The 14,051-nt window shown below is 41.2% G+C and overlaps 1 protein-coding gene across 1 annotated transcript in view; it reads left to right on the top strand.

The window, feature by feature from the left end:
- The window catches only part of CFAP58 (cilia and flagella associated protein 58), a 90,941-nt gene that overhangs the window by 43,510 nt on the left and 33,380 nt on the right, over nucleotides 1–14,051 (top strand). The window contains exons 12-15 of the mRNA XM_032490978.1: nucleotides 2,573–2,713; nucleotides 3,440–3,663; nucleotides 6,334–6,445; nucleotides 8,478–8,582. Coding sequence (XP_032346869.1) covers nucleotides 2,573–2,713; nucleotides 3,440–3,663; nucleotides 6,334–6,445; nucleotides 8,478–8,582 — 582 coding nt within the window. The remainder of the gene's footprint in view (nucleotides 1–2,572; nucleotides 2,714–3,439; nucleotides 3,664–6,333; nucleotides 6,446–8,477; nucleotides 8,583–14,051) is intronic.

The raw sequence follows: 14,051 nt of genomic DNA, 5'->3' as shown, positions 1-14,051 counted from the left end.
GTGCACAGTAGTTGTTACCATCTTTCCTGGGTGAGACAGCTCAGATTTATAGCTGCTAAATGCATGAGACCCAAGGTATTTTGTTGATGTTAACATTTGCTGCCAACATCTAATGCCACATCTTGTTTACAGCCCATAAATTTATGACATAAAGACACCACTCAGAACTTTGATATATTATGGAAAAAAAAAAAACCACCCAGCAATGCCAAACACATGAATGGTTTTACATTTCAGACAGATACTTTTACACACCATTGATTGCATTTTAATATAACAGCGGTTTCATTTTGTTCTGCTGATGGATTCAGATCAGCTCTCGGCACTTAGGAACAGGGAAGTGAATGTCGCACATCTGGGAAAATAAAAGTTTTATTAAAGAAAGTATGAGCCAAACGGGGATTTTATTGCTGTCTTCGCCGTCACCTTAAAGGATGATAGAAAGAGAAAGGCTGGTTCGTTCTTCACTCTTTCCTAACAGGCAATCCCCCGAAGTGGTAAAGACCAGACCAGGTCTTTGCTCACTAGGTATTTCCTTTGGCTTATCCTTGGACCAAAGCGTATCTCATAAATGAACAAACAAACTGTCATGAAAGGAACCCCGGTTTTACAGTAGCTAGCCACATTTAGTTTGTGATGTTACATGTCTCTTGCTGGGTTTGCCATGTCTTGTACTGTTTGGATAGGTTTGAGCCATGGAGTTAATGACTCTTGGTCTTCATGGATGAGAGGTGGGCTACAACTGGAGTTAGGCTCATTCACAGGCACTCACTTGCAAATATTCAGTTTTTGCCAGTGACATTTCTGGAGGTGGGGTGGATGGTGGGGGTCCCAATACTTCCTAGAAGGAAAAAAATGATTACTTTTTCGCTGTCATTTGCAGCCCTGCAAACCATTGAAAAGTTGGAGACTTAGTGTTGTCTTGCCATCGCCCTTGTGATTTCGGGCATGGGTGAAAGGCTAGTTCTTCCTCCTGTCTTTCCTTCTGGTGCTGACTGGTCTGTGATGCCACCTGTCCTTCCTATCTGGGCATAGAACCTCTCAAAGCTGTAGTTTTCTTTTCTTTAATATGATTAACTCTGGGGCTCCCCATCGTATACATTCTACGTGGCATACAAGGTCCTTGGCAGGTTGGCTCAGCTGTTTTGCCAGCCTTACCTCCTGCTGTTCCCTCCCCAACACTCTATCCCAGCCCCACTGAATGCTTTGCTATCTGGTGAACACATCAGGTTCGCACGCCTTCATTCATACAAGCCTGACTGTTGACTGCTCTGCCCCCAACACATACCTCTGCATTTTGGAAATAACTGTCAGCAGCCAAAGCCCTGACTGCTTCTTCCCTCTAAATCCCAGGAGGAAGTAGGAACTCTTTCCTGTGTACTCCCATGTCCTCCTTCACACACTAGCTGGCGCTTCCACACTGTGGTGTGCTTGGTTATATTTGCCATTTCCATTGGGTGGTGAATCCCTCATGTCTTATTCATCTGTGTTTGACTTGGAACCGTTGTGTGGAGGTAGCAGAGGGGGCACGAGCTTCGGAATCAAAAGATCTAGGTTGGAATCTCAGCTCTGCTTCTTACTAGCCTTGTGACCTTGGGCAGGTTGAGGTACTTTTCTTTGTCTCTGGAATTGGGTCTGTAGGCTGGGGATAAGGGTAGCTGTGCAAAATACTTAGTATCATCCCAGGGGCACTGCAGCCACACATATGCTTGTGGAGTTGCAGCAAATGTGTCCTTTGATGAGAGGCGCTTTCCTTCTGAGACTGACCAGTTCACAGCCCCCTTTCCCCATCACTCTTACGATTCCCACATCACCTCAAGAGCTTCAAGATCTGAGCTGTCCCAGGAAGCCTTCCCGTTAGCCACAGTCTTCTGACATCCTGTAACATCACTTCACTGTCTGGGTGATAATAAAGATCCTGAAACGTTAGTGCCTGGACTTGTTAATATGTGCATAATACTTGTATATCTTATCTTCTCATCTGGATTGGAGTCGTCTTAGGAGTAGGATCCATATATCTTTCTATATCATAATATTTCTTCTATTCCATCAAGATGTTTTATAAGATAGACACTTGGTTGTTATCTTTCAGTTTTGCTTGTAATGGGCTCTTATCTCTGCAGCTGATACGCTGGTGGTGTTAGTTAGGACCGTTACAGGAGCTGCTATGCACAGAGGTGCCCCTCCTCAACCCCCCTGCCACGCTCACCCCCACATCCTTCTCTGCACTTTTCTTTGTGAGTTCTCCAGTGTTTAGCTGGTAAGAGAAGTGCTGCTGAATACCAATAAAGCCCCTGCTACACAGATAGAGAAAAATGATGGAAGACCCTGAGGGCACGACTCATGGAATAAACATGATCACCGTGATGTGCACTGATGTTTCTTTACAGACTGCGCACGCGCGCGCGTGTGTGTGTGTGTAGCTCGTTTTGCTTGTGAAGGTGATCAAACCACGTTAAACGAAACATCACAGGGATATGTAAGAAGCACGCCGTCCGTCTGAATCTGGGCCCTGCGTCCTGGTTTGCACTGTCACCGGGGAAATTGGTCTGTACCTTTCGCTCTTTGTCAGGCTGAGCTGCAGAAGCTGAGACAACAAACCCTGGAGACCAAACACTTCATTGAACAGCAGGAAGCCGAAGAGAGAAGACTGCTGCGAATCATTGTCGAGGCCGATGGGGAGAGGCTGAGACAGAAGAAGGAGTTAGACCAGGTAGGAGCAGCTCCTCACCAGACCTGCAGACGCCACTGTTTGACTCAGCTCTTCGCACGAAGGCCCCTTCTTTTCTAAGCTCTTCCATTCAGTCTATCGGAAGAACAGCCCTGGAGCCCCACCTTCTGCTGATTAATCATGAAATACTCATTCATTTATTCAGCTCCTATTTACGGGCACTTCCTGGGTGTCAGCCTCTCCTCTAGGCATGGAGGATACATTGACCAAGAAAATAAGGTTCTGTCTGCAGGGAGCTTGCCTCCTAGCATAATATCATTGCTCACATATAATTACAATTAATAATTATGTCATTTAGGGGTTAGACACTTAAATGCTTTCAGAGATCTGGCAGGTTAAAACAAAGAGAAGTTGGTTACTGTGGGACAGTAAGGAGTGGCAGAGGCTGGCAAGAGTTAGCCCACCATAAAGGCCTTCACATTTAAACATTTATAAAATAATGTGTTGGAAAAAATTAACCAAGCAAACACCTATGGGCCAAGGGTTATTGGATGATTATTATCGTGGATTATTTATTGTACTCCTCTTTCCAATAAGGCTGCGAACTCTCCCAGGAAGGGTCTGGTGTTGGTGTGTAGCAGGCTGTTCCCAGGGCCTCACCTCCTGGCTGCCTAGCACAGGTCCTCATTGACTGCATGAGCGCTGCTGTCATCATGCGAAATGGGACGTTTTGTCCCCTGGTGGCCACGCCCTTCCCTCCCCTTCTAGGTCATCAGCGAGAGAGACATCCTTGGGTCACAGCTAGTTCGACGCAATGATGAGTTGGCTTTGCTGTATGAGAAGATCAAGATCCAGCAGTCCGTGCTGAACAAAGGCGAGAGCCAGTACAACCAGAGGCTGGAGGACATGAGAATCCTCAAGCTTGAGATCAAGAAGCTACGCCGGGAGAAGGGGATCCTTGCCCGGAGCGTGGCTAACGTCGACGAACTCAGGTAGTAGAAGACCCACTTGAAGCTGAGGGCACGGGAGTCTGTGAGGAGCTGCTGAAAGGACCTTGGGTTTCTCTTGTTGGTCATGGAAGGTCTTTTTTTTTTTAAGTTTTACTTATTTATTTTTAAAATTTTAATTTATTTCTTTTTAATTTTGGGGGTAGGTAATTAGGTTTATTTATTTTTATTTATTTGTTCTTTAAAGGAGGTACTGGGGATTGAACCCAGGGCCTCATGCATGCTAAGTATGCGCTCTACCACTGAGCTATACTCTCCAGCCCTGGTCATGGAAGGTCTTGATCAAGTTGTATAAAATAATTTTTTTATGTTGAAACTATTAGCAAATAATGGGAACCACTTTTCCTTCATTCTGAATCTACACTGTGCCCATTCTGTGTCACAGGAAATGAACTAGTTTCCTTTCAATGGAGCATAAGCAAGGGCAAAAGGATTTAAAAAAAAAAAAAAACTTTATTCTGGATTTAAAAAAAGAAGCTTCGAGTCAAATCCCCAACACAGACTTGTTACAATTCAGAAAAAATTTTCCCCCAATGAGCTCTGTAGAATTTCTTTAATAAGGCAGGATGCAAGAGATGGAGCATCAATATTTAAATTGAATCCTGCTAACATTTGCACATCTTTTTCTTGGAATTATATGCAGAATGAGAAGAGGGGAAAATTTAATTTTATTACTATTTGAAAACTCTGTTTCCTTAGAAGGTGGCCACATTTTATATCTTACTCTTGATTTATCTTCTGCAGCTTTCACTTGAGCTTAGTACGCCTTCTTCTCGCTTTAAATCTTACATTATACAAGATCTACTTTCCCTTTGGGAAAACATCACTGTGTTTTATATAGGCAATTGCAGGAAACCAAATAAGAGGTCTGGTGTTTTCTCAGTAGCTATCTTATTCCCCACAGAGTTGGAGATACACAGTATCCTTGACCACCTGGGGACAAGGACACAGTTTGGATCTGCTTCTTAAATTAGTTGAATTAGAAGATAGTTTTGATTTTTAGATGCAGTGAATACGTTCAGGAATAGCAAGGGAAGTTGCCACTCTCAAGGATAGATCAATACTCTTTTTTTAAAGAGTTGCTCATATTTCAGATGATGAAAGTAATACAAATTCACTGTAGAAAATGTGGGGAATGCAGGAAAATATAAAGAAGGGATTAGAAAATCACTCATAAGTTTACTATGCAGAGATACCACCATTGACATTTTGGAGACAAATGGATTCATTCTAAGTAGCTATTGAATGATCTCCAGGACCAGCACTTAAACTTGCCAGCCATGTGTTATTTTTATTACATACACAAAGGACCAAATTCTACCCATTCTCAGTCAACACTGCTGGTTTTTTGATAATAGATTTTTATCTCTCTTTATGATGGGAAAACAACTTAATAAAGATATTGGAGGCAAGCAGGCTGAACTCCAATCTCAGACTTGCTACCTATAAGCTGTGTGACCTTGGAAAAATCACTTAACTCATCTGAGCTTTAGACTTGTAGTTAAAATGAAACATGGAAACAAACGTGATGTGCCTAGCACAGAGTCTAGTACAAAAGGAGCCATCAGTAACAGTGGCAAATACTCTTGCCCTCCTCTGCTGATGACACTGTAGAAAATTGTAGTGTTAAAAATATGCTTTTAATTCTCAGCAGCTTGTTCTGAGCTCCCTGTAGAGTGAACATCATGCGGTTAATTCTAATGGTTTGTCTTGCTAATGAGGGGAAGTTGTATTATTGGTTTAAATGAAGCAATTAAGTAAAAGAGATGGCTTAGTATTAGTAATCTGCACACCCGCAGCAGACGAGGACAGATAATAATATCGTTCTTGCCCATGTCAATGCCAGTGCTTGCCTCTTCTCCGCCTCCCAGCAAAACTTCTCGTGGAATAGGGTGGCAGCCGGCTCACTGGGTACTGTGGCTGGCTGTAGTGCATTACCTATTAACTAGAGATTCTCACAGATTTTAGAGTGTGTTTGAGCCTGAGCTAGCTCTTCAGGACTTTTCCAGCCATCTGTGTAGTTGTGGAACTTGAGAGAAAAGATCTCTCCTCATTTGATGTTTTTCAATCCTGACCTGCATGTTAGAATTACCAGCAGGACATGACAGTCTACGAAACCCAAGCCACATGCTAGACCAATTAACAGAATCCCTTTGGGGATTGGGTCCAGGCAAAGGTAGGTTTTCAAAGCTCCCCAGGTGACTGCAGTATGCAGTCAGGGCGGTGATGCTCTGCCCTAATTGATGTCAGGTTCTCGCCTGAGCCTTGATAGCATGCATTCTGGTGCCGCACCTCGTGGTGGAACGTGGATTGGGGTTTCACTGCTACTATAGGAGGCATTTAGAAACTTTAAAAAATATATTGAAATCCTCATAATTTACCTCCCCTGTTCTTTCCTTGTTCTAAATTCCTTAGATATCCAGAATCATAATTCTGAAGCAGGGGTACCTTTTTTTTTAAGCTAAAGCTGAACTTTGAGCTCTGCAAGAATTGATGCCATCTGTGTCCTGCCCAGATTAGGAGGCTGGACTCAGTTCCCAAAGTCTCCCGATAATTCCAGTTTTTTATGAGATGTAGTGTGTATGTAACCACTTAAAGATACGATACTCAAATGGGTAGAGAATTTCTTTGCAAAAGAAAGTTTGTCTTATTCAGGCAGGAGCTTTTTCACACGCAGAGAGAGTTCCTGAAGGAGAGGACAAGATGCCGAGCCCTGGAGGAGGAGCTGGAGAACCCCATGAACGTGCACAGATGGAGGAAGCTCGAGGTAACCTCTGGCACAGCCTCCACCCGCCCCCAAACCTCTGTCTCCCCTGCTTGTCTCCTTACCTCAAGGCCAATAAGAAGCGTGTTTTTATTTAATGCAGTGTGATTGTCGCCTAAAATGTCAGGCTGGATCAAATGTAATTTGGATTGTTCCAGATTTGGGTTCTGTTTGGACAGAACCCTTTCTGCCTAAAGAAGACCCAGTGAAAGCTGTGAACTGGCCTCACCAATGGACATTTTGTTTTGTTTTGTTTTTGTTTTTGTTTTTGTTGAAGCAGTTTTTGGTCAACCAGCTATTTTTCAGCTGCCTGTTTTTCTTGGATAGTTAATTGCCTTCACCTGCATTGACCACCAGACTCTTCACCATCTTTCAGTTGGCCTTTGCCTCCTTTTATTCCCCACAGGAAATAGGGCTTTTGTGAACTAGCCCTCTTTTCAAAGAACTAACGTTGTGTTAGTTAAACCCCTTCTCTTAGGATCTGCGGACACAGCCAAAGTCCCATTGGTAGATGATGGATAATAAACCTCACATTTTGTTTTATGACCTCCTGATAGGCATTACCACCAGCAGTTCGCAGTGGAAGACAAACTGCTTATTCAGGAGAAAGATGCCCATCTCCTATAGTTGTACCCAGCAGTATGGGGGCCACAAGGGGTTTCGACTAAGTGCACAGTTAGAGTGCTGGGAGAATAGAAGAGTGTGATATAGAAAAGAGGGCACGGGGAAAAATCAGCCAAGTAGGTTTTTGTTTTTCGTTTTTATTTTTTCCTTTAAATGAAGAAAGCATTAAAGATAATGCATTATAAATTGTGATGTAAACATAAGGCCTGAATTTTAATGACATCCAGTGTTGCCAAGTGAATGTGGGTGCCAAATCTAGTCCCAATATGTGGGCATCAGTTGGCTCTGCTTAGTATTTCTTAAGCACCGTCAGAGTCCATGGAATATCTCCCCCCACCTCTCTTGGACCCTCATTTATTTCTCTTCAAATGCCAAGAGTTGGGTAGTTTACTGAACAATGATATGGTTGTGTCTGGGGAAGTGGGGCTAAAGATTTTAAATCCGTTTACTGTCACAGTAGTTTTCTTCCATGTGTTTTCAAGCAGATCTTTGAAGTTTCCAATTCATTTCAATTTCTATTTAAAAAATTAGAAAATAGAGACTCTGGGAGGCAGCTGAAGATATTTAGCTGCTAAATTAATTCTGAATGTCAGTACAGTTGGAAGTGAAGCTTTGGCTCAAAGTCCAGAGGACAAATTATCAAGGTATAACTGCAGATCTTGTTTGAATTATGCACAGACTGAAGGCACATCAAAGCTTTTGGGATTGATAACGCTGTTTGAGAGCTAAACACCAACACCATGGCTGTGTTCTGCTGCCAATTATTAGCAGACATCCCCCTCACAGGCTGTAATGAATCTTCTTGTTGACAATTAGGAAAGGAGAATCCTGAGATGGAATGAATTAGGGAGCCCTGTCTCATTCCTACGGAAGCAGAGATGATGGTAGCGAAACCTCAGAGCATAGTAATTAAAAATCCCAGGCTTTGGAGCCAGACATATCTGGGCTTGAATCCAGCTCGACCTTTATCAGTGTGGGGAAATGACTTCCTCCTCTGAGCCTCAGTTGCCTTATCTGTAAAAGGGGAAGATAATACTGTCTAAGAGGGCTGTCATGTGACTAATATTTAATAATATTTGGAAAGCACTCAGCCTGGTTTTTGGATGGTGGTGAAGAGTCAGGTTTGATGCCCTGTAGCTGTCATATTGTGGTTACTATTTCCCCTGGTGAAATAAACATATTAACTTTCCATTTATTGACTAACTAGAGGTAACAGATAAAACATTAGCCAGACATCAGTCTATTTTGATGATGTCTCATTTGTTATACTTTTTTTTTTTTTGGTTCTGATTCTCTCTGTATTGGGTCTACAGCTTTGCAGTCGATTTTCAGAAAACAGTGATTTTGCATAGGGACCTCAGTGCTTTGAAACTGATCATCTCAGCTGCTTAATTTTGTTCCTTTTGAACAGGCCAGTGACCCCAGTACCTTTGAGCTGATTCAGAAAATTCATGCCCTGCAGAAGCGTCTCATCAGCAAGACGGAAGAGGTGGTTGAAAAAGAGCTGCTCCTCCAGGTAACATTTCCACGTGCTGTACTCATTGTATGAGCATATTTTCTTAGCGTCTGAGTCCTCAAGACTAGGTTTTTAGTTAATTTGGCAGTGTTGCATGCATGCCCTGTTTTCAACTGTAGATGGCAACAGGGACTCACACACAGAGAACAAACAACCTGATTAATTGGTCTTTGACGCTGCCATCACTGATATTTCAAGAATTCTAAAAAATTAAGTTCAAATCTAGATTTACTCTATTGGGTAATGTGAGCTGCCCCCTCTACCCCAACTTCTCTGCAGTTTGCTTTGTTAGATTCTTTTAAATACTTTTCTTCATGTCTTCATATAATATGAAATGCCATGATTTTGATTTTGAAAATTAGCTTAGAGCTAATTTTCATAGAGCACAAGTGTCCTCTGGAGGATTTGTGAGAGCGAAATGGAAGCAAAGGTATCTTTGTGAAGATTTTATGTGGTAGGTTAGTCTGGAGCAGTTAGGAGTGGTAACATCCCTGTGAGCCTGTATCTTTGCAAGTACCAGTTGTCATCACTGTCGTTTCCTTCATCACCAGACACTGTGCTGGTGGCTTTATCTCCTTGTCTCAGGTCCTCTTCACAGTTCGATAGAGGGGGTGGATATTGCCACCCCCAATCAGTGGGTAAGGAAGTTGAGCCCCAAGGAGTTTGGTGTGGATTACAATGTAGGCTCTGGTGTTAGGTGGCTTGGATTGGAATCCTGCCTCTGCCAGTCTGTAGTGTGTGAGGTTAACCTCTCTGCATCTGAGGTGCTTGATCTGTGTTGTGGGACAATAATAGAGCCTGCAGAAAGGGACGTTGTTGGGACACTGAGAGTCTGCGAGACTGACGGCTCAGGGTGCCCATCTTTGCCATCATGTCCTGTCCTATCGCCTGCACCCAAACTCACACAGATGCTCGTGGGCTGCCTCTACGTCCTAACTCACCAGATGTGGGGAGAGAGCGCCTGCACTTTGCTCTTGGTCCACATCGCTGACCTCTGAGGGCAGCCCAGGGTGGGGAAAGCCTGTGATTCTCCCCTGCAATAAAATTAGCCAGCACTCGGTGGTGAATTCTAGGATATAAGGCTACTTGTCCTCAGCAGTTTAACCATTCAATTTCAGTAGCTCTCTCTGAAACTGAGTAATTTGGTGCAAGGAAGAGCATGCATGGCTTCACAGAACCTAGCATGTAATTGTGCCCAGTAGAATTCAGTTGTCCCCCTTCATTTCACCTTCCCTCAGCCATCATCTCAGGCCTCATCATTCTGGTTCAACCCCCATGTGGGGAAAGCGTGACACCCCAGTGTCCTCGGTCACCATTTATCATGTACCAAACATAGTAGCTCCCGCCTTTGCCTGGGCCTTCTGTGTGGCTGGCCTCGTGCAAGGTGTGTGCGTCTGTTCATTGTTTTCTCTACGGTCAGTGAGATCTGAACATGAGATCTGAACCTTGGATGTGTATTGAATGACATTAAGAAAGGTGTGATAGGAGTATTACGGTTTTGAAAAAAAAGAAAAAAAGCCCATTTCATAAGAGAAACATACTGAAGTATTTACAAATGAAATGATACATAGTCTGGGGTTTATTTTAGAATTTTAGAGCAAAGAAATGAAGAAAGGGGAAGGGAAGGGAGACACCTGCGTGTGGAGATGGAGGATCAGTGACATAAAATTGGCAAAATGTTGAAAGAAAAAAAAAGGGGGGGATGTTGTGAGGAATAAAGAGGCTAGCATTATGCTTGGCACATAGTAAGTATCTAATAAATATTAGCAATTATTATTATTTCTAATTCCAGACTCTGTATTCTTAACCACTGGGATATTATTAGTAAAAGTAAGAACTTCTGTTCGTGAGCAAGGCTGCGTTTGCCCCTTCTCTTTTATATTCTGCCTTAGAAAAGATGTTTTCCCTGAAGTTGAGTATACAGTGAGTGGCCAACAGGGATTTTCCTCACCTCTCATTAATGAGCATGGTGGTTAAGAGGGCAGACTTCAGAGTCAGAAAGATCTGGTCTTGAGTCAGCTCCAATGCTTCCTATTTCATGACTTGAGGAGAATTACATATATTCTTCAAACCTCAGTTTCTCTATCTGTTAAGTGGGTATAATAACACCCGGTTTCATTATGGAAGGACGATACTCTCTTCAAAGTACACACCCGAAATTCCTACTGTAGGAATAACCAGTTAGTGCCCAGGCACCGGGGTCTGCAGTCCTGGGTTTGAGCTGTGGTTCCACCAGTGCCAGCCACAAGTCACGTGCCCACAGCCATGCAGCTGGTAAGTGGCAGAGTGGGGACTCCAACGAAGCAGTCAGCTCCAGAGCCAACTTCCTACCACTTCATTACCTGCCTCTCCTGTTCTTATCACGATTAGTGTTAAAAGGAACCATTTTGTGTTTTGCCAAAACCTTGCTCTTGTAAGTTTGTTTCATACTTTGTCGACTGCTCTAACTTTATTATTCCCTTCCTTCTGTGTACTTTGGGTTCATTCTGTTCTTTTTCTACCTTATTAAGATTGATACTCAGCTCATTAATGTTCAGCCAACTTTTCTAATATAAGCATTTACAGCTACAGAATGTCCTTTAAAACTCTGGTTTCTTCCCATGGGTTTTGAAATATGGTATTTTCATTTTCATTTAGTTCTAAATATTTTCTATTTGCAGAATTATTTCTCCTTTGAGAGTAAATCTTGAAAAATACACACTATTTATCTTGTGGTAATTAAAATTACAAACTTGAATTTCCAAATATATATGTGTTTAAGTAATCTTTTAGTTATTGATTTCTCACTTTTTTGCCTGTGGTCTCTATTATGCTGATTCTTTGCAATTTGTTGAGACTTGCCAAGTGGTCAGTTTTATAACTGATGCTTATGTGCTTGAAAAGGATATGCATTCTCTAAATAGAATGCATATTCTTTTTTTTTTTTTAAAGATTCAGTAGTCTACACGATGTTCGTCAGACCAGCCTTTTAATTGCATTGTCCAAATCCACATCTTTCCTGATTTCTTTGTCTACCTAATCACTGAAAGAGAAAAGTTTGGCGATTTGTCTTTTTCTCCTTGTAGTTCTGTCATTTTTGGCTTTAAGTATACTTTGGATTATCACAAAGTGAGTAAAAGGTCATGGTGTACATTTCTTCTTGGTGAATTGTTCCTTTGGTATTATGCAAGAACTCTCCTGAATTCTTAATGCTTTTACTTACAAAATTGTCTGATATTAATATAGCTCTGGGGGTTTTTTTGCATAATTTTTCTATACTTTTAAACTTGTGGCATACTTGTATTTCGGTGAGTCTCTTGTAATTAAAAAAACCCTAATCTGGTATCTTTGTCTTTTTGGCTGGTGTGTTTAGTCTACTTGTATTTATTGATAATTTTAGGTTTATTTCTACTTCTTGTTTTCTATTATTTGTTCTGATTTTTTTTTTTAATGCTGAGAAATGATCTGTTCCTGCTTTCTATTGGATTGAGTTTTCTTTATTCTATCTTTTCCCCTCCACCAGTCACTTCTCTCTCCTCATTACTCCCTATTTTCCTTTCCCTGGTTTATTTATTTATTTTTTCCGAATAGTTACCACGACTGAATGTAATTCCCTCTCTCTCTGATTTCCTTAAAAATTTAACATGCATAGTTGACATCAAGTCTAAACAAATTTAAATTTGATCACTATCCTTATCCTTCTCATGGACAACAGAAGGGCTTGGAATGCTTTAATTCAGATTACCTCTTATGGTCCTCCCAGTGTTAGTCGTCGTCATCATCAGTATTTTATAGAGCCAATGAATTATTTATTCAGAGTCACCAAAATATTTACCAGTTAATTTTTTATTTCTTCGTATCTCCAACTTCTTACTTCTAGTTTCCACCTCCTTCTTTTTGAAGTGCATACTTTCATAGTCCTTTCAATGATAAATTTTTCAGTGGCTAACACTCTTTTGCTTGTCTGAAAATGGTTTTATTTTCGCCTCACTTGTAAATGATTAAGTCGAAATCCTGTTTTCTATTTGTACTTTGAAGATGTTTGTCCTCTGTGTTAGCTTCTGTGATGCTACTGAGGTGTCTACTGTCAGTCTAATTATTATTGCTCCTTTTTAAGTATCCTGCCTTTTCTTCTGTTTGATTGTTAGAGCTCCTCTTTGTCTTCAGTGTTCTGGAGTTTCAGCACAATGCATTTAGTATGAATTTAGTTTTAATTGCTATGCTTAGGACTCATTGTATTTCCTGAGTCAGAGGTTTCCTGTTGTTAAAAAACAAAATTCAACTGAATAAATTTTAGAAGTCTTATTGATTTTATCCAACAATTCATGAATTGGGCAGCATTCCATCTAGCAATTAGAAAGGAACTCCAAAGAGCTGTACAAAATGGGAGGCTTTTATAGGCAGAAGCGGGCAGGATGATGTTACTTGCAAAGAGTGGGTTGTCTAGGCAAGGTCAACTTCCTTTGGGGGATGGCAGGGGCCACCAGTGTTGACCAGGTAATTCCAGCCTCACCAGTTAAGATTACATTTTTAATAAAGGCTGAATCTGCAATTAGGTTAAGTATTAAGTCTCAGTTTGGTGATGTGGGCTTAGCACAAATGACTCCATTTTGGGCCTTTTGTCTCTTTTTTTTTTTAACACTTTGTCTTTGAATAATCTCTCTTTTATTCTATTTTCACTCCTTCTGGAGTTCTTATTAGATGTATCTTGGATTTTTCCCATTCTTTTTTTCTTATGTACTGACCTCTTTGATATTTTTCTTCTCTTTATTTCTTATGTTACATTTTCCCAGCTTTAGCTTCTTGTTTACCAAGTCTCCCTTGAGGTGTGTTTATCTGCTAATAGCCAATCTACCAAGATTCTATTTTCAATAATTCAGTTTTTGTTTTCTAGAGATTCTTTTTCACACATGACTGGTCTTTATTGTTAGTGTCTTGATCTTTTATGTTTTTATTCCTTCCTTTATGTCTTCAGTTAATTGAAACATTTATTTTATAGTATTTATCTGATTGTTCTATTATTTGAAGGTCTTTCCTATTGTTTATTGTGACTGCTGACTTTCATTCATGGTGAATTTTTTCCTTTTGCCTTGTGATTTTGGATTGTGAACTCATTTTCAGAAAGGCTTTACTTATGGGACTTGGGAATGGTCCAGGTTAAAGGTAGGTCCCTTCATTTGTTTCTGTTGGGTGCCCTAGGAGATCTCACTTGCTTAAGATAATTTTTTATGTTAAATCCTCATTTTGGAGCTTTCTAGACTACCCAATTAATTTATGTTAAAACTCTAAACTCTTATGATAGAAGAACCATGAATACGAATTCTCAGGGAAGCCATTTTATTCCCTGCCCAGAGCCCAGGAGAGAGAGTTAGATTTTCTTGTGGTCTTCCTGTCCCAGTGGGTGACTTTCTACCTGTTGTGTCTTTTCACTGAGGGTGTAACTCTTGTAAGCCCCTAACTTTATGTGGAGGAATCTCAGTACCAACTCCC

This window comes from Camelus ferus, chromosome 11 (assembly GCF_009834535.1).
Source record: "Camelus ferus isolate YT-003-E chromosome 11, BCGSAC_Cfer_1.0, whole genome shotgun sequence".
Lineage (NCBI taxonomy): Eukaryota > Metazoa > Chordata > Mammalia > Artiodactyla > Camelidae > Camelus > Camelus ferus.
The sequence above is the reverse complement of the archived record's forward strand: the minus strand, read 5'-3'. Positions and strand labels throughout refer to the sequence as shown.